This window comes from Mytilus galloprovincialis, chromosome 1 (assembly GCF_965363235.1).
Source record: "Mytilus galloprovincialis chromosome 1, xbMytGall1.hap1.1, whole genome shotgun sequence".
NCBI lineage: Eukaryota > Metazoa > Mollusca > Bivalvia > Mytilida > Mytilidae > Mytilus > Mytilus galloprovincialis.
The window spans coordinates 32,467,325-32,490,372 of NC_134838.1; the positions used below are offsets into that span (position 1 = coordinate 32,467,325).

The 23,048-nt window shown below is 31.8% G+C and overlaps 1 protein-coding gene across 7 annotated transcripts; it reads left to right on the forward strand.

The window, feature by feature from the left end:
• The first annotated feature begins 865 nt into the window (after positions 1-865).
• On the forward strand, positions 866-22,853 carry LOC143071653 (sperm-tail PG-rich repeat-containing protein 2-like). 7 transcript variants are annotated; one of them, XM_076246151.1, is made up of 14 exons: positions 868-1,062; positions 2,923-2,985; positions 4,182-4,286; positions 4,800-4,904; positions 5,659-5,814; positions 6,685-6,792; positions 7,123-7,212; positions 8,415-8,522; positions 8,813-8,914; positions 11,714-11,839; positions 14,864-14,968; positions 18,090-18,185; positions 18,931-19,029; positions 22,402-22,853. In XM_076246151.1, exons 1-14 carry the CDS (start codon positions 942-944, stop codon positions 22,569-22,571), a joined length of 1,554 nt encoding a protein of 517 aa, XP_076102266.1. In that variant the 5' UTR covers positions 868-941; the 3' UTR covers positions 22,572-22,853. The 7 variants fall into 7 exon arrangements, with proteins under 7 accessions (XP_076102245.1, XP_076102236.1, XP_076102274.1 ...); XM_076246130.1 differs by lacking the exons at positions 8,415-8,522; positions 8,813-8,914 and adding an exon at positions 8,950-9,882 and having other exon boundaries at positions 866-1,062; XM_076246159.1 differs by lacking the exon at positions 8,415-8,522 and having other exon boundaries at positions 867-1,062.
• Positions 22,854-23,048: the final 195 nt, after the last annotated feature.

The window sequence follows — 23,048 nt, forward strand, 5'->3', positions numbered from 1 at the left end:
AAACTGTATATGTACAGGAGATTTCATACAGTAAAGGGAAACACTATTTTGTGCAATGTCCAGAACAAACCTGTACATAATTCCCATGCGGAAAAAAAAAAACCAAAAACGGTGCATATACATTTTGGAAGTTTTGGTTTAAACTATTAATTATCGAATTGATAGTTTATTCATGATGTAATGTCAACAGTTTATAATCTTTATCAATATGTCTATGCAGTCAGAAGAGATTGAACGTTGTCAGAAGTTGTCGTCTGTCAAATCTTAATGTTTTCGGCGTTTAGATAATTTGGTGTCTGGTATAGAGTCTGGACAATTTAGAACTTGACATATTGTTTGAACCTGTCTTACTCTATTGATTAACATTGAATGTTTCTCTCTCTAGATGTCGTTTTTTTCACGTCGTTATGTTGCTGTCTCGTGGATGTAACCCTTATATGCATATCAAAATACAAGTACAGACCACTTCAAATTAAATTCCTGGAGGTTGATACATTTTTACACAATAAAATCTCTATGTTTAATTTGGAATTACATTTATTATAAAGATGTTTCTTTGCAATTATCTGTTGTATAATGTCCATATTAGAAATTACATTTTGGGGATCAAAACACACTTTTAATGTCAGAATTCTTTAAAAAAAAATATTTTAGGTTTGTAAACCATTTATATGACAAAGCCTTATAAATTTTCATGTTTCCTCTTCCTTGAAATACACACGATATCATCAAAACATTCACGTAACAGTGCAATCTGTTCTTTTACAAATAGTAACGATGTAATAGCAATAAAAAGTTAAAGTATTTCCTGTATTGATATTGACTTCACAATGGCGGTTGCTTCTACACATTGTGACGTTGTGTCGTACTGTTAGTAACGTTAGAGGTCTGTATGTCGTCGTCGCTTATTTAGCTGTGCATAGATTGAGAAGGCTTTCAAGATGATGAAATTATTGTTGAAGACTATAATTGCTGCTGAGACTAAGCCTCCATCTCCGCCACCGGAGGAGCCTAGTCCCTCATTAGTCAGCATTTCGAAATCTGATGTGATAAAACACCAACGTGAGTTAATTAAGCCTCAGTAATTTATTCAAATGCATTGACATTTATTATTTTAAATTCCTCCTAGTTATTTCTGAATATGTAACGTTAAGAAAAAAATGCCGATGGCAGATCTGTGATGGATTCTGATCAATGTATTCGTGTGATTGAATCTTTGCGAATTTAGAGCTTTTAATGTTTTATAAACGTAAAAGATCATATGGCGTTTCTGTTTCGTCTTTTCAGCTTGTGACGTCGTTGGATTTCTGTCTGGTTGAATTATACCAACATTTCGTTTTAAATTTATTGTTTGCTATTACAACTTTAAACAAAATTGTCATTATTGGAACTATATACTTGAACATTAAGTTAACCCGATACAGAAAAAAAAAATATGTGAAATAATTTATCTCTAGTGACAGGAGAATATTTCCCCTCATATTACAGCCAGGTCTTAAGAGACTACTTAACGCGCTTAACAAATTCGTTTTCCCGACTATTGCCATTATAACCTTGCAGTATAGTTTTATTTTATAGGGAGCGTAGTTTTGAATTTTGTCCCTTGTTCATTCATTTTTGGATAGCTGAAGATTAATAAAACCTTCGTAGTGGGTTTATAAGAACATCAAGATTGTTTTAACGGCTATTTTCTGTATGACAGTTGTTATTTTCATATACTAACCAGTCAGGATCTTGTTGTTTGTTTGTATGGTTCATACGTGTTTCTAGTTTCTCCTAATTAAATAGATTAGACCGTTGGTTATTTTGTTTGAATTGTTTTACACAAGTTATTTTGTGTACATGTATAGCTTGCTGTTTGGTCCATGTTGAAGGCCGGACTTTGATCCATAACGGTTAACTTTTTATATACTGTGAATTGGACGGAGAGTTGTCTCATTGGCACTCATACCATATCTTCTTATTTACACAAACATTGGTCCGATAATTATTGTAATGTTTTCCAAATTTTGTCACACGAACATTTTGATTATATTTTACGAAAAAAATGAGACGAAAGACACCTTCTTTGTATTTAATCAATAGGTAGATTCATGGTAATAGTTACAGAAAATGTATCACTTACAGGGATTGAGATTCTAGTTTAAACCAAATTTATTGAAAAAATACATGTGATATTATCATGCTTTATTCTGCAATATTATGGTAAATAAATGTAGAATGTTGCCATGAATACACAAAAAAGGAATAATATTTCATCATTTTAACTTGAAAATAAAATATATGAAAGATAGTTATACATACATATGCACATGTCTGACACAAAAAGTTGCCTGAATGTAATAGCAAGCCATCAATAGAAGATTATTAAACATTTTGGGGTTCAATTTTGATTTTATTTTGTAACTTTGGAGTGCTGCCAAGAGTACCAAATGGTGAAGCTGAAATCCTCCCTTCGTAAATTTTACGGACGCCATCATGAGTTGTTTGGCCCTTATGGAATAACCATTTCACAGATGATATTGGATATGTTCCTTATGTCGCAACTACAATACCCTTTCATTTTCACGAATGTGACCTACCGCATTAAACTATTTACCGGATATATAATAATATAAGCTACACGACGGGTGCCACATGTGGAGCAGGATCTTCTTACCCTTCCAGAGCACCTGAAATCACCCCCATTTTTTTGGTGGGGTTCGTGTTGCTTATTATTTAGTTTTCTATGTTGTGTCTTGTGTACTATGATTTGTCTGTTTGTCTTTTTATTTTTTAGCCATCGCGTTGTCAGTTTATTTTTTTAATCTATGAGTTTGACGTTCTTTTGCCTCTCTTTTAAGTACTTTCTAAACATTAAACACTTCAAGTACAATCTCGCTATTCATGGTGATCAATTAACATTTTGTATATTTTTTTCAGTAAACAGAACACCTATGGGTGAATATATAGTGAATCCTGGTGAAAAGCCACTGACTTCTTTAGGTATGATTTTATATGATATTGCACGATTTCTTATTAAATTTTGTTTAAAAAAAAGTCAACCCTATAGTTTTAAAAAAAAAATCAAGTAACATACAACAGTAAAAAAAGAATTACAGAAAACATAAAAATTGAGCAACACGAACCCTTTCAAAAACCGGGGGTAAACGCATGACATCAAGCATGAGTTTAAGCAGTTTCTTTACACTTGTGGTACCCATTGTGTTGATCTTTGGAAAGTACAATTGATTTTCAAAAGGCGCAGGTTGTAATGTCACAATCGAGGAAAAGAGTACGGGATTGCAGCTGCGCACAAATCAGAAATAATTTTGACTTTGATATAATCTTATATTTATATTCTGTCCCCTTGTAAATAATAGCTTTGACTTTCTCTATTTGCACCAATAGACATTGGGTGATATGTTAAGTAACTTGAACACTAAAAAGTCTTCTATTTGAACTAATGACTTCGACAATTTAAATATAACATTTTTATGTATTAATTTGGAGCAAAATTAAATGATCCAAATTAAAAAAAGAAATTCGATACTTTTGTTTATATCTTGACATTCACGCAAACAAAAGAAGACATATTTACCAAATCTTGATTAAAAACCTATCGAATTCACAAAAGAAAAGTTTACATTTTTCATGGTGCATTTGTTTCCTTTGTATATGAGAAATGATCTAATTTTTACTTTGACGTTTCATTTTTTGGTATATTGTGGAATAACTAACATATAAGGTAAGATATTTTGTTTTCATTTCAATTCTTTAAAAGAACAGTTTCGAAAAGTTCACCCTTTTAGTAGAAGCAGTTTCCCTATCGTATGATTACTGCATGCCTTTTCTGGGGAATGATAAAATAATTATGATCACCTATTACCTTTATGTTAAATGTTTTATATATCCGAATATATAACAATATATCCGTTGCGTCAATTCCTATTGTTCATAAAAAAGGGTTTTCATTATCTTTTGTTTTCATCAATTCTCAAGTTTGTCACAATGTTTCATGATAAATTTAAGTATACTATAATATATATAACTTGTTTCCGTAGCTCAATTTCATTATTTTACGGAACCTATTCGCGTCTCTTTACCTTTCTACCTTTTGTCTTAATATTTTGATAATGCTGCTATAAAAAGAAGCAGTTTATTTGTGTTTTTGATTTTGCGTACACTTTTATTATCTGCAGGAAATCCCGGTCCTGGACCAGCAAACTATAATCCTTGTCCTAATCTAACAAAGGAGGCTGCTCCCCAGTATTCTATTGTTGGAAAACCGAAAAAGAAGGAACATGGTAAGACTCGTTTTGATAAAGAACTCTGGGTCTACTTCAATGAGACAGTAACCCAACAACACATAAACCAAAGGACTTTAATAAGTCACGTTTGTAATTATCATCATCTCTTGGTTTGCAAATTTTTTGGTTAATAAAATAGCATAATTTGTACTTTTAAAAAGTAAAATCACAGGATACTGAACTCTGAGTATAATTTATAACGGAAAGTCCCTAATCAAATTGCAAATTCAAAAGTTCGAACACATCAAACGAATGGAAAAAAAAACTGTCATATTCCTGACTTGGTGCAGGCATTTTCTTATGTAGAAAATGGTGGATTAAACCTGGTTTTATAGCTAGCTAAATCTCTCACTTGTATGCAAGTGGCATCAAATTCCATTATCATTAACAACGTTGAATGAACAACAAACAGACATAATAGGTAAAATGTCGAAAAATTACTTTTGATGCAGGAATATTTTCCTTGTCACACTTGTTGACCTAAAAGGATTTTTACTATGATATTATTAGGTCGAGGTTTACCAGGTCCAGCTGATTACGGTACCTCTGGTGACTTAATTTGGAAGAAAAAATACGCGATCAAGGGGAGAGCAACCTGCTACTTTGACGAAGAAGGTACAGTAAAACCAAAGTTTGAATGTAACCAACGCTTATATATGATTAACCCAAATACATATAATTAACCCAAATACATATGATTAACCCAGCTTTACATATGTACATTTACATATGATTGACATACCTGCATATGATCCATATATTTATATATGATTAACATACATGCATAGAATCCATATATTTACGTATAAATCATCCACTTACCTATGCATAACACAACTACATATGTTTTGATCATTTACATATTTGTACACATGTACATACAATTTATAACCACTTAAATTATATTGTTGGCTCATTTACATACATTACACATTTGCATATATTATAGATTACCTACTCACTTAATTAAGATTCACACATTTACATTGGATTAACTCATTTAACCAAATAATGAAATTGTTTCTTATTCACTATTAAATTCATCTTTCCTTACTGTATAATCATCGTTATATTTAGTATAATGATTATGTTATATTTCCTATTTTGCAAATTCGGAATTTCAAAATATATCTATAACATCTGATGTTATAGATATATTTTGAAATTCCGAATTTGCAAAATAGGAAATATAACAATTATAATAATTGTCTTTCAAAGGTATTCTCATATTTTGATCAAATGCGTATTTGACATTCGTTTACTTACATGAGTTACAATTCAAAATGCCCTTTTCTTTTAGTATTTGCATTAGAGATCTACATTCTCATCTTCAACACCTCTTTTTCATTTCATGTCATCATCATTATAGCCTCTAAGTATTGTACCGTTATTGGACCCGCCAAATATAACGTCAGAAACAAGCAATTTGGAATGGAAGGACTAAAATACAGTATGGCCCACAAACAGCCCGGAGATATCATTACTGGACCACCAAACAATATTGTTCAACCATCTGACACGCATGGTATGTTTGTCTGCGCTGTCAAGTTTTGCTAGTTTTTTTGGGAACACATTTAGATATAGATATCACGTAGAAATCAGCACCATAGTTTTGATAGTTTTTATAAACCGTCTACGATTCTGAAACTATATTCTATTATCTGGTCCTTGTATGAAAATCTCAATTCCTGATTAAAGGGAACACAGCGGGAAATAGTTTTCCCTGAATATAACAATGATACAAGAGCAAATTTTCTTTGTAACTGTCTTATAAGGGGTCTATCAAACACTTTTCTTCTAGGGAGTACACAATAGAATAAACAAGAAATGAAAATCAAGATTTCCCGATATAAAAATACTTATTGATCTGTTCTTTCTTTGATGTCGTTATCATTACGTGCCAATGACGCATACATTGATTATTTTTAAGTTGTGAGAGTTGCTTTCACTTGACAACAATACCCTCCCCCTTTTTTTCAAAACACAATCATGGTAACAAAATTTAATTAAAATGTACCGTTTTAACAGATTATCAATAGCATCTATAAGAAAGGGGAAAAATACAATAATCAAAATTACAATAATCAAATTACAAATAAAAGTCCTTTTTTGGAATCTTTTATTGAGGTGATTGTTTTATTATTTTTATTTTTATTATAAACAATAGTTGTTGTATGAAACATTAATATCCTATTAAAAGGAATAACTTTTATTAAAAACATTGAACATCGACACGAAGTTTTCTTATCTATGAAAATCGTAAACTGACTTTTGAAAATTCTGATATCATGTTATTAGTTCCAAATTGTTCTGCACTTTGTCTGTTTACACCTTGTTGGTCTGTTTCTTGCACACACTTTTCGGTGATGGTTTGAATCATTCTTTACTTTCAAAGGTTATGCTACACCTGGCCCAAATTACAGACCAAATTCCCGCTATTGGACGCGCGGACAAAAGAAATCTATGGGTGCTGCCCAAAAGAAAAACATCCGCGATGGTCCAGGTAACAAAACCTATTTCATACATTTCTCAATTACAAATTAACTTTTTATCATTTATTCAATTGCACTGTTGATTTCACAAATATTTAATTTTATATCTCAATCATCGTCATCATTCTCACAGTCATTGATTTAATTTGACGAAATGTTTATTTTCAAAATCAAAACAAACATTATAATGTAATTTGTATTGGTTAATTTAAAATTCAATCTTGATTTCACAAACACAGAAGTGTTTCGATACTATTTATTCCATGCTGTTTCGTCAGTGGAAACTCTTGTAACTAAGGTATACATCATGTGCTATTTCTATCATTTAAAACATTTTGAAGGACCGGCAGATTACAGCGTCTCTGCCACTTATAGTGGACCATCATATTCGTTTGGCGTTAAACTACCACCAGCTCCAAATATCCAACGGAGTAAGTTAATTAATTTGTTACTTTGAAATGATCCTACACCTGCAGTACTTAATAATTTAATGCTTCTTTTTGTAACTTCATTGGGGTGTAAAAGCGTTGACCGAAGTACATTTTGTATGAAGCGCGGAAGCGCTTCCGCGCTTCATTTTAAAAATGTGCGCACGGTCAACGCTTTTACAACCCTATGAAGTTACAAAAAGAAGAATTCAATACTTATAATTACATTTTTTAGCTATGATCATGGAAACACGAATTTTATAATTTTTTTATTTAATTCACCTGTGCACTTTATTGTTGGACCACGTGTTATCATGAATGATAAGTTGCTTAAGGAAAACACGTGATGTACAGTTAACCAATCAGAATAAAGTATAATAATGAAACATACATCTAATGTAAGTATAGGAATATACATGTATATGTAGAATTATTTTTCCCAAAACAAATAAAAATGTATCAATTTGTAACAGAATCACTATATTTTTCATGCTTTGATATGTGTCTTATATGTTTATCTGTAAATTGTCGCTAATCATGTTTGCACGACATTTCATACATTTGTAACATGTCGCCACTTCCTGTAATCATTCATCAGTTTTTATACTATGTTTATTTAATCATTGACTTATCATTTTATTCTCAGTATTCTGATGGTTTTTTTTTTTTTTTTTTTTTTTAACTTTATAGCTTTTGTATTTATTAAATTAGTCTGTTCTTTTATTTAGCGTTGATATTTATCTTAACTCATGCGTTATTAAATTATGTTTTAGTAGAAGGTTTATGTGTAACATACTATTATTTAGAGGAAACATTGTGCATGGTGAAAGGAAGTAACTCTTAAATCAAATGCGTTTGAAATAAACAGTTTCGACATTACTTTTTAAGCATTCATTTGAAACAGTATTAAAACAATCTAAGTGACTTAGAAACTTAGATTTTTTTTATAAAATGATTGTCACAAACATATCAGTGACTTTTAAACAGTTCTACACCATTTACTTGTGTCTACCTCCTTTATGGATGCTTTACCATATGCAGAACCCAATACATGGTATACATTGTTAGTGCTATGTATTGTTTTGTTATTTCTTTAAGCTTATCAATCTCCTTTTTAAATTTCTTTGTTTATGTTCTACATTATGCCGAATCCGATACGAGGTGCTTTTCTTGCCTGATATTTAACTTTCTATGGATTTTAACAGCTGTCAATAAATTTAGTCCTGGTCCTAACAGATATGATCTTGGAACGACAATAGGAACAGCCACATCAAAAAGCATTTCCGGTCGTTATATTGAATCCAAATGTGCAGGTAGATGACAACCAAAGCAAACGATATGAATTATTCAATGGAATCTTGATAATTTTCGCCTTTACTATTAAATTTTCAATATTCCATCAAGTGAAAATGAACCATTTTTTAGTATATGAATTTGCTCCTGTATTACTTTCACTTTTTGCTTATGTGGCTCTAACAAATTAATTTGAATTCAAAACATATAATGTTAATGAGCATTGGTAATTTTAACACCAGTTCTTTCTTGTAATCGCTATACACTTGTGTACCTTTCTTACTCTCACTTCTCAATGTTGAATTTTCAGCTATCGCCAAAGAAACACCAGCCCCATCAACCTATTACCCGACGATTCCAGAGCGCTATCATAAACGTACAACATTAGCCTATAAATGGTTTGAAGTTGAAGGTAATAATTCATTTACATTTTTTTTTATATTTTAGTACGCAAATTGAGCATAGCCAGTGAACCTTTACCTGGAAAATACTTCATGAATTCCGTGATGGATTTTCGAACCACTACATCAAGGTCAGGGTCGGTGTTGGACCGCTATACCTCGTATTCCTCGATGCAGCCTAATCATGAGCTCTTGAGTCCAAGATTTTTTGCTGGTACGCCTGCTCCAAATCAATATAATTTGAAATCCTCGATTGGATTGCAGCCTGGAACATCCATGAAAGGAAACAGACGACGGAATTTTGACAGAGCGAAGGCAGATTGCTCATTTTTGCTACCAGAACTGATTGATGGATTTCCGTCACCAAACTCATACAATACAAATAAATCTACCATTGGTTTAGGCCCCGGTGTAAGTTTTAAGGGTAAGAGAGGTGGACCATTTCAAACAAATAAGGGTCAAATGTACATTCCCGCACAGTACAACGAGAGAGATAAAATGTCTGAATCGTACGACACAACATCATACACTGGAAAATCTTCAGGTGTATCATTCAAAGGTAACCGACGGCGAAGAATTGTCATGGAGGCAAAAAATGCAAATGCTGGTTTTCTTTTGCCGAATCTGATAGAAGCCAGCCCAGGCCCAGGAAGTTACAATATAAAATCAACTATCGGAAGGAGTAATGGTGTATCATTCAAAGGACGGAAAACTGGACCATTTCAGTCGAACAAAGGAGCAACATATATCAACCCGGAAGTAAATGAAAAAGAAATGCGTCCAGGTCATTACACTCTTGCGTCATCTATTGGAAACTCACCCGGTGTCTCATTCAAAGGTAACAGGCAGAGGACATTTGAGAGTGCAAAGGCATCTAATGCGCTATTTCTTTTGCCTAATTCAGTGAATGACACTCCTGCACCTGGATTCTATTCAATGAAAAGTTCAATTGGCAGCGAGCATAGTGTATCAATGAAAGGTAGGAAAAGTGGACCTTTTCAAAGTAATAAGGGACCAACGTATATTCCCATTGAAATGAACGACCGAGACAGTAATCCAGCACCGAATGCATATGATGTAAGCCCGCGACGTTCTTCACGAAATAGTAGCGTATCGATGAAAGGAGATAGGCGTCGAAATATTGACGACGGAAGAGAAACAAATTCTTTATTTTTAGTCGATAAAATGTCAAACGAGAATCCAGGACCAGGCTCCTATGATTCAAAATGTGTTTTTTCCGATGAAAGTGGACCAAAATTGAAAGGAAGGCGTCTGGGTCCATTTCAAACTACTAGTGGTCCCATGCATATAAGACCAGAAGTCGATAATAAAACAAAAAGGCCATCTCCGGCTTCATATAATATTACTAAACCAACTGGGAGAGATGCACCGTCGGCATCTTTTAAAGGGAGTCGACCTAAATCATTGTTTGGTGGTAATAAGACTGTTTTGTTGTGTGGTCTTGTTTGAGGTGTGAATTTGAGTGAAATTCAGTTACATGCAATCAATTGGGAAAAAGTATAGCCTTATCAAACACGACTGGGGATAATAAATTTCTTTATTGAGCTGCACGGTTTACTCTCTTTTTATAAAAGCACTCTTTAAAGCGTGAATTTTTATCAGCACCAATTTATTTTTCAAGATATCAAATTGATCATTTTAGGAAATGTATTGAAATATTGTATTTTATACTCAGTATCATATAGAAAAGTCGCTGCGTTGTTCTTACAACTTTAATAAGAATAACCTCGTTTCGTAGTACAATTTAACTAAGTTAATTAACCTCAATTTCGATAAAGTCGTCTGTAAGTGAAACAACAAGACCTGTCGTATATAAAAAAAATACCAAATGTCATAAGTAAGAGTATGTAATATTACAAATGTCAATGCCTATCACATATACAAACAATAACATATTATATGTTTGAATTTTTGTACTTTTCGAATTCCCTAGTTCGCCAAAATTTGTCAATTTTTGAAAGTTTAACGAATATTATAAAGCTATTGAATACGATTTGTTGTTTCATCTGATCGTGTTTCATGTCGTAACTGACGTACGACATTGCACAAGTGCAAAATATTGCTAACTATTGGAAAACTGTTTGTGAGTTGCTAGTCTAATTCCTTGGGTTAAATTATTTTGCAAAATCACTTTTGGAGTTTTGGGGATACACTAATTGACATATATTATAATAATTCTACTCATTACGCATGATCATAGTTCTTTATTTGTTATCTGTTTACCAGAAAGTAATAATAAAAGAACGAGATTTTGTTTTCATTTGGTCAAATATTTAAAATATGTTACAAAAATGTAGTCAGGAGTTCGATTAAGTTGCACTGTACTTAACAAATTCATATGCAAATATATGACTTATTATTTGAACAAAGTTGTAGTTATTTACATCGCCAGAAATATCACGTAGTTATTGGATCAATTATGAAAGGACCTAACAACACTATCAAAACCAATTTTACTTTACCAAATCAGCATTTTGACGGCTTAATTTTCTCGGCCAATGTTCTCTGAAGACCTGATAAATAAAAAAAAGGACAAAACTAGGTTAGAAATTAGAGGATTAATTATACAAGTTGTTCTACAATGACAGTGCTGTCATAATACAGACGACCATCCAAATTAAGTGTTATTTTTAGAAATATTTGTTATATAACTTTACTTCAATTGAAATAAAGTTCATAAATACTTGTAAAATATATTTTGGTTTGCTATGCATATTAACTGACTTTTCTGAACTTACATTTCCCTTCAAATTCGTGTATCTGAACTTCATTTCATGACATTTTTACAGAGCCAGTCCGTCCTGGTCCAGGTGATTACACGTTGACCACAGCAAACATGAAAAAAGACCCTGCATATTCAGTAAGACAGCAAACACACCCATCATATCCAGAGTCTCTGAACTATGTGCCCAAAAGTAGGTGTATTTAATCAATTGTTAGAAGCTATATTGTTTTAAATTTCGTTCTTATACATTTATTTTTTATCATGATTTTCTTTCAAGTCTTTTGTCTACTTCTATTTTCGAGGATTACTCCGTTTTGTAAGTTAAACTTTTCCTTTACTGATAATCACAGAATGGTGTTTTATTTGCTTTCAATATAAAATTCATGTAAAATTTTGCGTTCACTTACAACAGTGACTTGATGGTTAAATTTGAAATCACTCACTTTTGTGAAAACTTTCCAGACAGCTACATATGTATTACTATGATTATGCACAGAATGGTAACTACGATTTTTCAATACATTGTCGGTACAAAATAATATGTATTTTAAAGAATAATTTAGCCACCAATCCTTTTTTATACGCCCATCAAATTTTTGACGGGACGTATTATGTTATACAAATGTCCGGTGTCCGTCCGTCTGTCCGGCGTAAACATGTCGCACCGTAACTTGAGAATGACTTATCCAAATTTCATGAAACTTAATACAGTTGTTTCTGATGATGGTCAAATGATCTGTATACTTTTTGGTGAAAATAAAATTAAAACTTTTTGAGTTACGGCACTTTGTAACTAAAACAGGGGTGTGTTTTTTGTCATATGTCGCACCGTATCTCAAAAACGATTCTTGATTATGGCTTAAAACTTTAAACACTTCTTTGTTATATTAATCTTAATGTCTGTATACTTTTTGGAGATGATTCAAAATTTCATTTTTGAGTTATTGAGTATTTTGTAAAAAAGGGGGAGGGAGTTTTTACATGTCGCGCCATATCTCAAAAACAATTTTGCTTAAAACTTTACACATGTCTTTGTTATATTAATCTTAAGATCTGTATACTTTTTGCTGATGATTCAAAATTTCATTTTTGAGTTATTGAGTATTTTGAAAAAAAGGGGTAGGGGTTTTTACATGTTGTGCCGTATCTCAAAAACAATTTATTATTATTGCTTAAAACTTTACGCAAGTCTTTGTTATATTAATCTAAAGATCTGTATACTTTCTGGTGATGATTCAAAAATTTTTTTTTTTGAGTTATTGAGTATTTTGTAAAAGTGTAAAACAGGAGAGGTTTTTTTTTTACATGACGCGCCGTATCTCAAAAATAATTTATGATTATTGCTTAAAACTTTACACACTTCTTTGTTATATTAATCTAAAGATCTGTATACTTTTTGGTTTTGATTCAAAATTTTATTTTAGTGATATTTAGTTTTTTGTTAAAAAAAAAAAAAAACAGGGTGGGGGGTTGCACATGTCCCGCCATGTCTCAAAAACAATATATGGTTATTGCTTAAAACTTTCTCAGAAACTATTTATGATTATTGCATAAAACTTCCACACAAGACGTCGGGCGTATCATGCGCTGATGGCGCAGCTGTTTATTTCTGTCATTAAGCAAAAAAGAAGGGAAATCTAAATAAAAAATATAAACAAATGCTCAGTTATAAATTCTCCAAACTGCTATATATCGGTATTTCAATTCGTATCGTGGAGAGGTAATGATGTATTAGTACCTTTTGACAAGACTGCTTATTCTCTCATTTTGACAGTTTTTTTCCCTCTTCTTTTTAACATTATGTTGATATATGTAATAAGCCTATTATCTTAATCTTCTTATCATATTAAATATAATGAAATCCTAAAGAAATGAATTATAAATGATATTATAATTGATGCAAATCTTAATAATAGGTATAATGTGAAACGGAGCAGACACATTAACTCTCCTTTGTCTTTGTGCTATTATGTTCCTTTGAATGGTATGACTATTGACGTGACTAAGTATTAGTGCTTCAATATATTGGGTTTGGACGTTTCTAGAGCAGATGTATCCAGAAACCGATTTAGACACACACAGGATTTCACAGTGTTGTTTTAAATAGTTGTTTACCCTGATATTTATATTTTACTTTATCATTTTCATGAAGAAATTTTTACTAGTACGGCATTGTGTTTTCATGTTGAAGTCTTTGTCAGATTTATTTGTATGTTTGTATGAACTTTGTGAGAGTGTTGTATAGGCACTCATACCACATTTTCTTGTATCTATTAACCCACCATATTTTTGGACAATTCCCGTGCAAAGTGAGGAAAATAACAGTTGCTTTTCACTCTTGATGTTGATTGATACAGTCTAACGTTAAATTTGTCAGGTTTAATGAATGTCCTCCGTTTTGATTCACCATTAGGTTCGATATTTCTATTTCAACATTTTTTCTCCCCAACTTCGTGCAGAATACTTACTTTCGAAGTAAATTTCTTTCGTAACCTTTTGTAGATGTATTGCAGTGATACTATTAGTTATCTTGGTGTAATCAGGGGTGTACGGAATTTTACACCGTTGTTGAAAATTCGAATTTTCAACAACGGTGTAAAATTCCGTACACCCCTGATTACACCAAGATAACGAATTTATTTCTTATGAACATTTCCTTAACTCATTTTGAAACCAGGATGTAAAATTGAAAAAATGGTAATGAAAAATTTACAGTGTAACGTTTTTTTCAATGTCTATGTTGCTGCGCATTGTAAAATACTTTTTACTTAATTTTTGGAAAAAATCAAAATTTTTTTAAATATTTTTTATTTAAAATTTTTTGAATTTTTTTTTTTTTTTTTTTTAAATTTTTAACATTTTATTTTGATTATTTTTTTTTTTTTTTTTTTATTTTTAAAAATTTAATTTTCTTGGCAAAAAAAAATAAAAAATTCTGAAATTTTTGGCAAAATTTTATTTATCCAGGGGTGAACCAGGGTGGGGTGTTATTTACACCGGGGTAATTAACCAATCAGATTGCAGTATTTTTGCTGCATAAGAAATAAATTGGGGATATTGGGCAATCGTTTCATTTTATTCATATCTTGTAAGTTTGATCCGCGATCTGTTTAATATTCATCTAACATGCGATGTGTAAAAAGATGTAGAATAATACTATTGCACTATTCAAATCCTTTTAAGCTAAACCATATGATCTATGTTTAATATTTAGGTCAGTCAGATGTACCAGGTCCTGGCAACTACCACATCTCACGAGATGTTATGGAAAACGAATCTCCAGCGTATTCTATGAGGCAGCAACTGAAAGCTGTGGAAAGTGAGTACATTTCTAAAGACGATACTAATGTCAGCTTGTTACCGTTTTAGAAATTTCTGGTTTCAAGTACCATCATATATTTATCTCTTGGTTTATCATTTTTTATTATTCAATACATACAAATAAATTCAAATAAGGACCTCAGTTTTTTACAGACCAGTAGACAGTGCAATTTTCCGCTCAAAATCTATGGTGTTGTTCGATCAAATCTTTGATTTCAAATAAATTGATTATTATTGAGGATTTTACATTTTTAAATATTAAAGTAAAAAATAATAAGTTAGGAATAAAAATACACAGCTCAATTATTCTTGTATAGTGTTATTAGTTTGACTAAATATATTGGAACATTTCGTCATTTCTGAATCTAACGGATATGGGGTTATTTAATTGTGGAAATCCTAGCGAAAAAAGTAACACTAATGATAGAAGCAACAATAGTTTATCGTGGTTCAAGTATTATAAAATTAAGAAGATACAAAATTGAAAAACTAAAATAATTTAAATCGCAAAGATCATAATGGTAAAACAAAACGCGCTTCATTGCAAAGGTTAAAAAACATGTTAACTTTACAGTTTTGAATGAAAATGCAATCAAAACAAACAAAAAGTGCTGCATAACATATTTTTTGTTATGTCATGGACATATGAAATATAATTCTAAAATATTGAAAGATAATGGAAAAAAAAAATCTTCGATATTCAACTTCTATTAGCTATAGGAATTTAATCTGCAATTTAGTGAAACAAATAAATGGTAAATTGGCTTTTATCTATTTGCTGTATGAACCGATGAGGACAACTGCATTAGAAAAAAAATGTTTGCGTTTAGTTGTTGTTTGTGTGTGGTTTATTTTTGTTTATGTGCTGAATGTATTTTATGTGTAGCAAACATACCTATACATAAGATAACCAAAGAGGTAATCAAAATCGAAAACATCACAAGGACAAATATACTTGCAGACAAATAAAACATATAAAAAGTCTTAATTCCTTTCCAAATAATAGAGGGAACTCCCGATTGATAAGTGGTTCTAAATAAAAGAATAACACTTTTATTTAAATCTGATAATTAAACAGTACTTATTAACTTAATAAGAAGTTTGAAATTAACAGTGTTCTAATATGTTTTGATTATCAATTTGTATTTTTACAGTTGAAGGATAGAGACGTTACAGTATCCAAGTAACCATCGATGCTTACTTGCATTCTATGATTAATATGGAAGTTCCTCATAATCCCGTTTTAACTTGGATAATTTCTTGACGGACTTAAAAACTGTTGTATTTAAATTGGAATTAATGCATGGATATTTTCTCAAATACTGAATTTTGACAACTTAACATGGACAGACATAGATATATTTCAATGACATTTACAGGATCCAGATCCTTTAAGCATCCACATCGTTAAAGTGTTGTCATCTGAATGCTATAGGAAGTTCTAATGTGTTTTTATGTTTGATTATTTATCATTGTTATAAAAATCATTAAGTTATTTGCCTATTTCATTGTGTTAAAACAAAAAAGCATGTTTGACCTTTTTATATTCTAATGTTTTCTATGACTGTTTTATGTTTCCATGAACTAGTCGAAGAACGTTAAAAAAATCATGAATGAAATAAGAGGAACAAAAACAAGTCATCAAAATGCTAAAAATTTTGTGAACGAGACTTACCAAAACGAACAGTCAAAACGGGTGCTCGGAAAGGGTATTTGTTCCGACCCTTGTAAGCGGCATATCATTTTCAATGGATAACGATCAGACACGCAACCAAACTAAGAATATCATATCAACTGTGAATTGTATACTTCATATTCAGGTGCTGCTGGAATGTTGATCTATTAGGAAACCACTTTAACGTAGCATCCTGTTTACCAATAAAGCAAAATAATATTATACTAAAGAGTTTTACGCTGTAGCAGATATATTTGTATTCATATTATAGCTGTACTGTTTGATTAAAATGTATTAAGCATGCCTAAGACACAGTTACAGCATTATTACTATATTGTGTTAACATAATGTTTTATACAATTCTTTTAAATAAACTTGTTAAGATTGCATTCAGAAATAATGAGTTTTTCAGGGCAGAGACATTTGAGACTACTCCCGACTTTCACGAAGAAACTAAGGTTCCAACTCCCTCGGGCAAAGTTTACTTTAGATGAATTTTGTTTCGTCATAACGCTCTTTATACTTTAGTCTTATACATCCTTGGCTTTTATATGGTTCCGTTTGAGTGTTTCTAACACAGTTGTCACATTTTTATTTTATGCATCGTGCTAATATTAAAGTATATTTTCATATTATACATTTCAAAACAACGCAAAATGTTCTGAATGTCTACATAGATTTTGTAAATCAAATGTTTTTGCATGTAAACTTTTGATCATTCTACCTCACGCAGAAAAATAATAAAAAAAATTGAAAAACTTTCGATTTCAACAAGACAACCTTTATTTTATAATGAGTTATGGAACTTGCAGCTAGATTTTTAGTCTTCATCCTTTTTCATCACAAAAAATCATGTTCATGTTTTTTAGCCTTGCTGACGAAAATAGAATTTCAACATTTTTTTTTTTTTTTGGTTTTTGGTTTTTCTTCCGTCCGTCCATTAAAGTAACAAATCAGTTTAAAGTTGTTGCTATTTGTAGTTTACCATCAATATGTCGTCTCATAAACTTGTAGCTTAGTACATATCTTTATCATGATGCAAACTATTTGAAACTGTATGGCCAATAGTGACTTCGACAACGATTTGACTTGGAGTTACGAAGGGTTAGCGGTCCAATGTGTCATATTGTGTTTCCAAAACTCGGCAATGAATATAAACATTCTTGCGTTGTCTTTAATTTTGTGACCAAACTAGAAACAAATAATTTTTAGAATGGTTTTGACAATCATTATAGATTCCAAGATTATGCATTGTTTACATTTCCAGGATCTCTGTGTTCATAATCAACCTCATATGTGTTCTTTGTTCAGAAGCAGATGGACAATGTTATGAGACAGCCTGGCGTGGACCATTATGATATTGATAAATGACTATCTGTTCAAACAAGATTCTGCTTAAGAAATATTTTCTGGAACTCTATTTCAAATTCTTTACTTTTTGTAGACGATGTACCGGCTCCCAATAAATATGAATATGAAAAGAAAAGAATCGAGCGAGGATCAAAGTTTTCAATGGGCAAAAGATTCACCTTGCCAAACAGTGAGTGTTCATGTCGGTTACAAGATGGGTTGACATGATCTTTGCACTGAACGCGCATTTGAATAGTGTTATATCAACTTTAAATCCTATGTTAATATCTCCTCTGACCCTGGTGACTTTGTTCATCTTATTTCAGGGTCTGGAATTGAATAATTTATTTCTTTATTCATCATATTTTATAGCCATTTTCTGTATTCTTTATCTATTAAGTCCATAATATCGTCTATTCTTTTGATACCCTATTATTCTCAATTTTTCTTCTGTGTCTATTTATTTCTGCTCTTATTTTTTTTTGTTTGGCCCTTTAATAGGCACTCTTTTTTCTATGCTTTTTCTGTAAATCCCCTCTAGACTGTTATCTAGACTCTTTTTTCTTATATGATTGTTCTTCTATTTACCATCTTCATTCACTTACTTTTTGCGAATAGTCCATTCTTGTTTCCAAGCTTTTTCTCTTGAGTAACTGTTTCATTAGATATGTTTTCTCTGCTTTTATTGAAACTTTCAAGTCTATTATAAACCTAAACTGTATTAAATTACTATCTTTTACCTCGAAAATTCTGTTTTGAGGTCGTAGAAATGGCACGCAATAGCTAAGCACGTCGTTATGCGCATTCTGAAAAGTCAAAAGCGATCTGTCAAAGGTTATATATTCCTTGTCATTTGAGTTTTATTGTTTTCGACTTATCAATGTTGTGCATTCCTGGATTCTTTCTTTATTTTTTGCAACCATGTTTTTGATCAGGCATGAAGGACAGCCCGGGCCCTGGAACATATTCGCCGAAACAACTTAAATGTTCTCCAAAGTATTCCATGAAAGGAAGAACACCCATCATCAGTAAAAGTGAGTAATTACGGAAGAACCTTCAATATTCGATAAATTAAATGAAATACATACCAATATCGCCAAGATGCGACTACTTGCATGTTAAAATGAATTCCATCACAAACACAATAAAACAAACTAAGTATATGTATGTATATGCGAAATAAAAATCCTCGTTTAAGCTCTAATACTTTATGCATGTAACCTAAAACTAAAAAGTACATTTGAAAAATACAAAATGCACATCAGCTTTGGTTTCATGTTGGTTTTTTACCCATCTTACGGATAGGGGTGAAATTGAAACATACAAATTGACCATATCATATACTGAGAACTAGTATTTTGAGCCATCATGTAATATTAAAAATAGACAGATATATGTCCAATACAAAAGTAGAAAACACCTACATTTTTATAAAGTTCCAGGCGTTACAACAGGTAATCTTGCAGAAATGTTGAATAAACGTTGAAGCATTCTTTTACGTTCATATCTTTAGACATATACGTGAAATGCTATTTATTAAGGTGGTACCTAACACTACAGGGAGATAACTCTGTAAAATCAGCTAAACGTTTTAATAAAGTTGTGTTTTAAGGGCATATTAAGCTTCTCATTGATCAAAATAAGTGTTTGTCAAACTGCTATGTAACCAGTGTAATTTTTCTGATAAATTGGTTGGTTCAATTTTTTTTATATTTTTGTCAAAGGGTCAAAGTAAATACCTTGTAAAAATTTTATGAAAATTAAACGAGCCAAATTAATTTAAATGAAGGTGTTGGGTACCAACTGAATAAAACATTTCTTTAGTAAGTCTACCAAACAAAGTTTGGAGACTTATTGTTTTTGCTCAGTTCTTATTCTTTTTATTCTTCTTCTTTTTCTTTTTCTTTTTCTTCTTTTTCTTTTTCTTTTTCCGCCACTTTAAAAATGAACTTGTCCGCAGCGTTTCTCTAAAACCGCTGGTCAGATTAACTTAGGGTTTCATAGAATGTTATACTAATATGTCTAGGTGAGCCATCAATCTTTCGTTTGTGCATTTGGGATCTATTAAGGCGTATTTTGGGGGCAGAAAGAAGGTAGGGGTTTACTATAGAACCCTATGGGATTTTATTTTCTAAAATTTTCAAATGAATATAACTTGAAAACTGTAAGTGATAGACACATGCAGTCTTCAGAAATGATCAAAGGACAATAAAACAAATGACATGCAATATAGGATAAGTCCCTGCAGGGGGGATCATCTCCACTCCTTCAATTTGAGAAAATGCTATTATCTTGTAAACGGTCCAGATCCCCACCCCTAAACCATATATATTCTTGAATGGGACGATAAAACAAATCAAATGAAATTAAAGGGAAGTCCCTGGGGGTCACCCCCACCCGTTCAAATTCAGAATGTGCTATTATCTTGAAAACGGTCCAGATCCCCACCCCTAAACCATATATATTCTTAAATGGGACGATAAAACAAATCTATTGAAATTAAAGGGAAGTCCCTGGGGGTCTACCCCATCCCCTTCTGTTTGCAAACTTGTAAACGGTCAAGATCCCCACCCCTAAACCATATATATTCTCGCATGGGATAATAAAACAAATCTAATGAACTATTTCGGGGAGTCACTGGGGGTCATCCACACCCCCTTCTGTTTGCAAACTTGTAAACGGTCGAGATCCCCACCCCTAAACCATATATATATGCTTGTATGGGACAATAAAAAAATCTAATGAACTATTTGGGGAGTCCCTTGGGGTCATCCCCCCTTCTGTTTACAAACTCGTAAACGGTCGAGATCCCCACCCCTAAACCATATATATTCTTGTATAGGATAATAAAACAAATATAATGAACTATTTGGGGAGTCCCTGGGGGTCACCCCACCCCTTTCTGTTTGCAAACTTGTAAACGGTCGAGATCCTCACCCCTAAACCACATATATTCTCGTATGGGACAATAAAACAAATCTAATGAACTATTTTGGGTAGTCCATGGGGGTCCCCCACACCCACTTCTGTTTGCAAACTTGTAAACGGTCGAGATCCCCACCCCTAAACCATATATATTCTTGTATGGGACAATAAAACAAATCTAATGAACTATTTGGGGAGTCCCTTGTGGTCACCCCCACCCCCTTCTGTTTGCAAACTAGTAAACGGTCGAGATCCCCACCCCTAAACCATATATATTCTTGTATTGGACAATAAAACAAATCTAATGAACTATTTGGGGAGTCCCTGGGGTCACCCCCACCCCCTTCTGTTTGCAAACTCGTAAACGGTCGAGATCCCCACCCATAAACCATATATATTCTTGTATGGGACAATAAAACAAATCTAATGAAATAAAAAGTGAAAATGTTCTTTTAAAATATTATTGGGAATTTTATTTTATTCGTTGGCAAACATGCTTAGTTTGTTTTAAGTCTAACCATGAAGAATCCTAGGCGTATATATATATATAAGTCTGAAAATTACTCCAAACAGTGTTAGAGTTAGATTTTCTACTGACAATTTTTTTTGTTCGTCCCTCAGCGGGATTCGAACTCACACCTTTGATACACTACAGCACCAATCGCTTAGCCTCATGTCCAGCGCTCTAGACCACTCGACCACATCCGCTATATAAAAATATAACTTCAATAGTCGTAGTGTTACCTTGTCACAGAAGGCTAATCTAGAAATAGACATGAGACACGTGTTTTTTAAGCGTGTGTAGATGTTATATTATTATTTTTATACACAGTGTATTTTTCAATTGTCAGTAATCTAACTCAACAATTTTTTTTTTTTTTTTTTTTTTTTTTATATATATATATATATATATATATATATATATATATATATATATATATATATATATATCACTTTACTAAACTAAACCTATTTGTACTGGACCTTGATCAATGTCAGGCAACCATGGGAAATACGAATTCTGGGAGCTTTGTTTGGGAGACTTCGTAACAGCATCCTGTTACAATTATTTCTTGTTTTAACCTGAATTTTGCACTCATTTCTTCCTTCGTTACAAGATTATGCGATCTTTATACGTCTTTTGATCTACAGCACGATAAATGAAGCAGCTTTTTTGTTATTTACGGAGCATTTAATTACCTCTCATTTATCTATCTAATTCTAACAAAGCCACATTATCTGCATCTTATTCGGTAATGATAATGTTTTTCTTCTTTTTCTGCTTTTGTCATGTTCAAAATATTTGAATGCACTCTAATAGATTTAATTGACATCAGTCAATACGTGTTATTTATTTCTTATTTGCATTGTATATTTTGTCTGTTAGTCTATATTTATTTGTAGATGTTTTTTTAGTTTATTATTTTTTTCGTTTTCTTTTCCAATACTTGAAAATCAAATTTAAAATTCTATATTTCCAGGCGGGAACACTCCATCCCCAAATTCATATAGCATCCCTCCCGAGATTAAAGTTGACGACAAAAAAGCTGGAGTTACCATAAAGAGCAGGGCAAGCCCTTATGTGTATTCAGGATTTCGCTCAACAAAACTTGCCGATGGATTCAACATTGCAGTACCATTAAAGGCATAATTGAAATTAACACTATTATTTAAGGTCACTTACACAACCATATGTTTATATGTTAACCGTTCGTTATAAGAGAAAATAGAGGAAGTAGAGTATAATTTTACAAATATTTGAGCTGTTTTAAATTTGTTTATACCCTTTCATTGATTTTAACATGTGTTACAGATGACTTTAAGTATATACATTCAGATTGTGTTCATAATTATAATGGGAAACGAATTAGAAATCGAACGTATTAAAACAGTGTAAACATTTTGTAGATCTATTAAATGAAATTTTAATGCAGTTTAGTTCATTTTTTTTATTTATGATTTACCTTCAACTAATCTTCGTATATATAGTGTCATTTTTATTGAAGGTATCTAGATATAAAAAAGAGTTGTGGTATGAGTGCCAATAAACAACTCTCCGTCCAAGTCACAATTTGTAAAAAAAAACAACATTATAGATCAAAGTACGGCCTTCAACATGGACACAGAA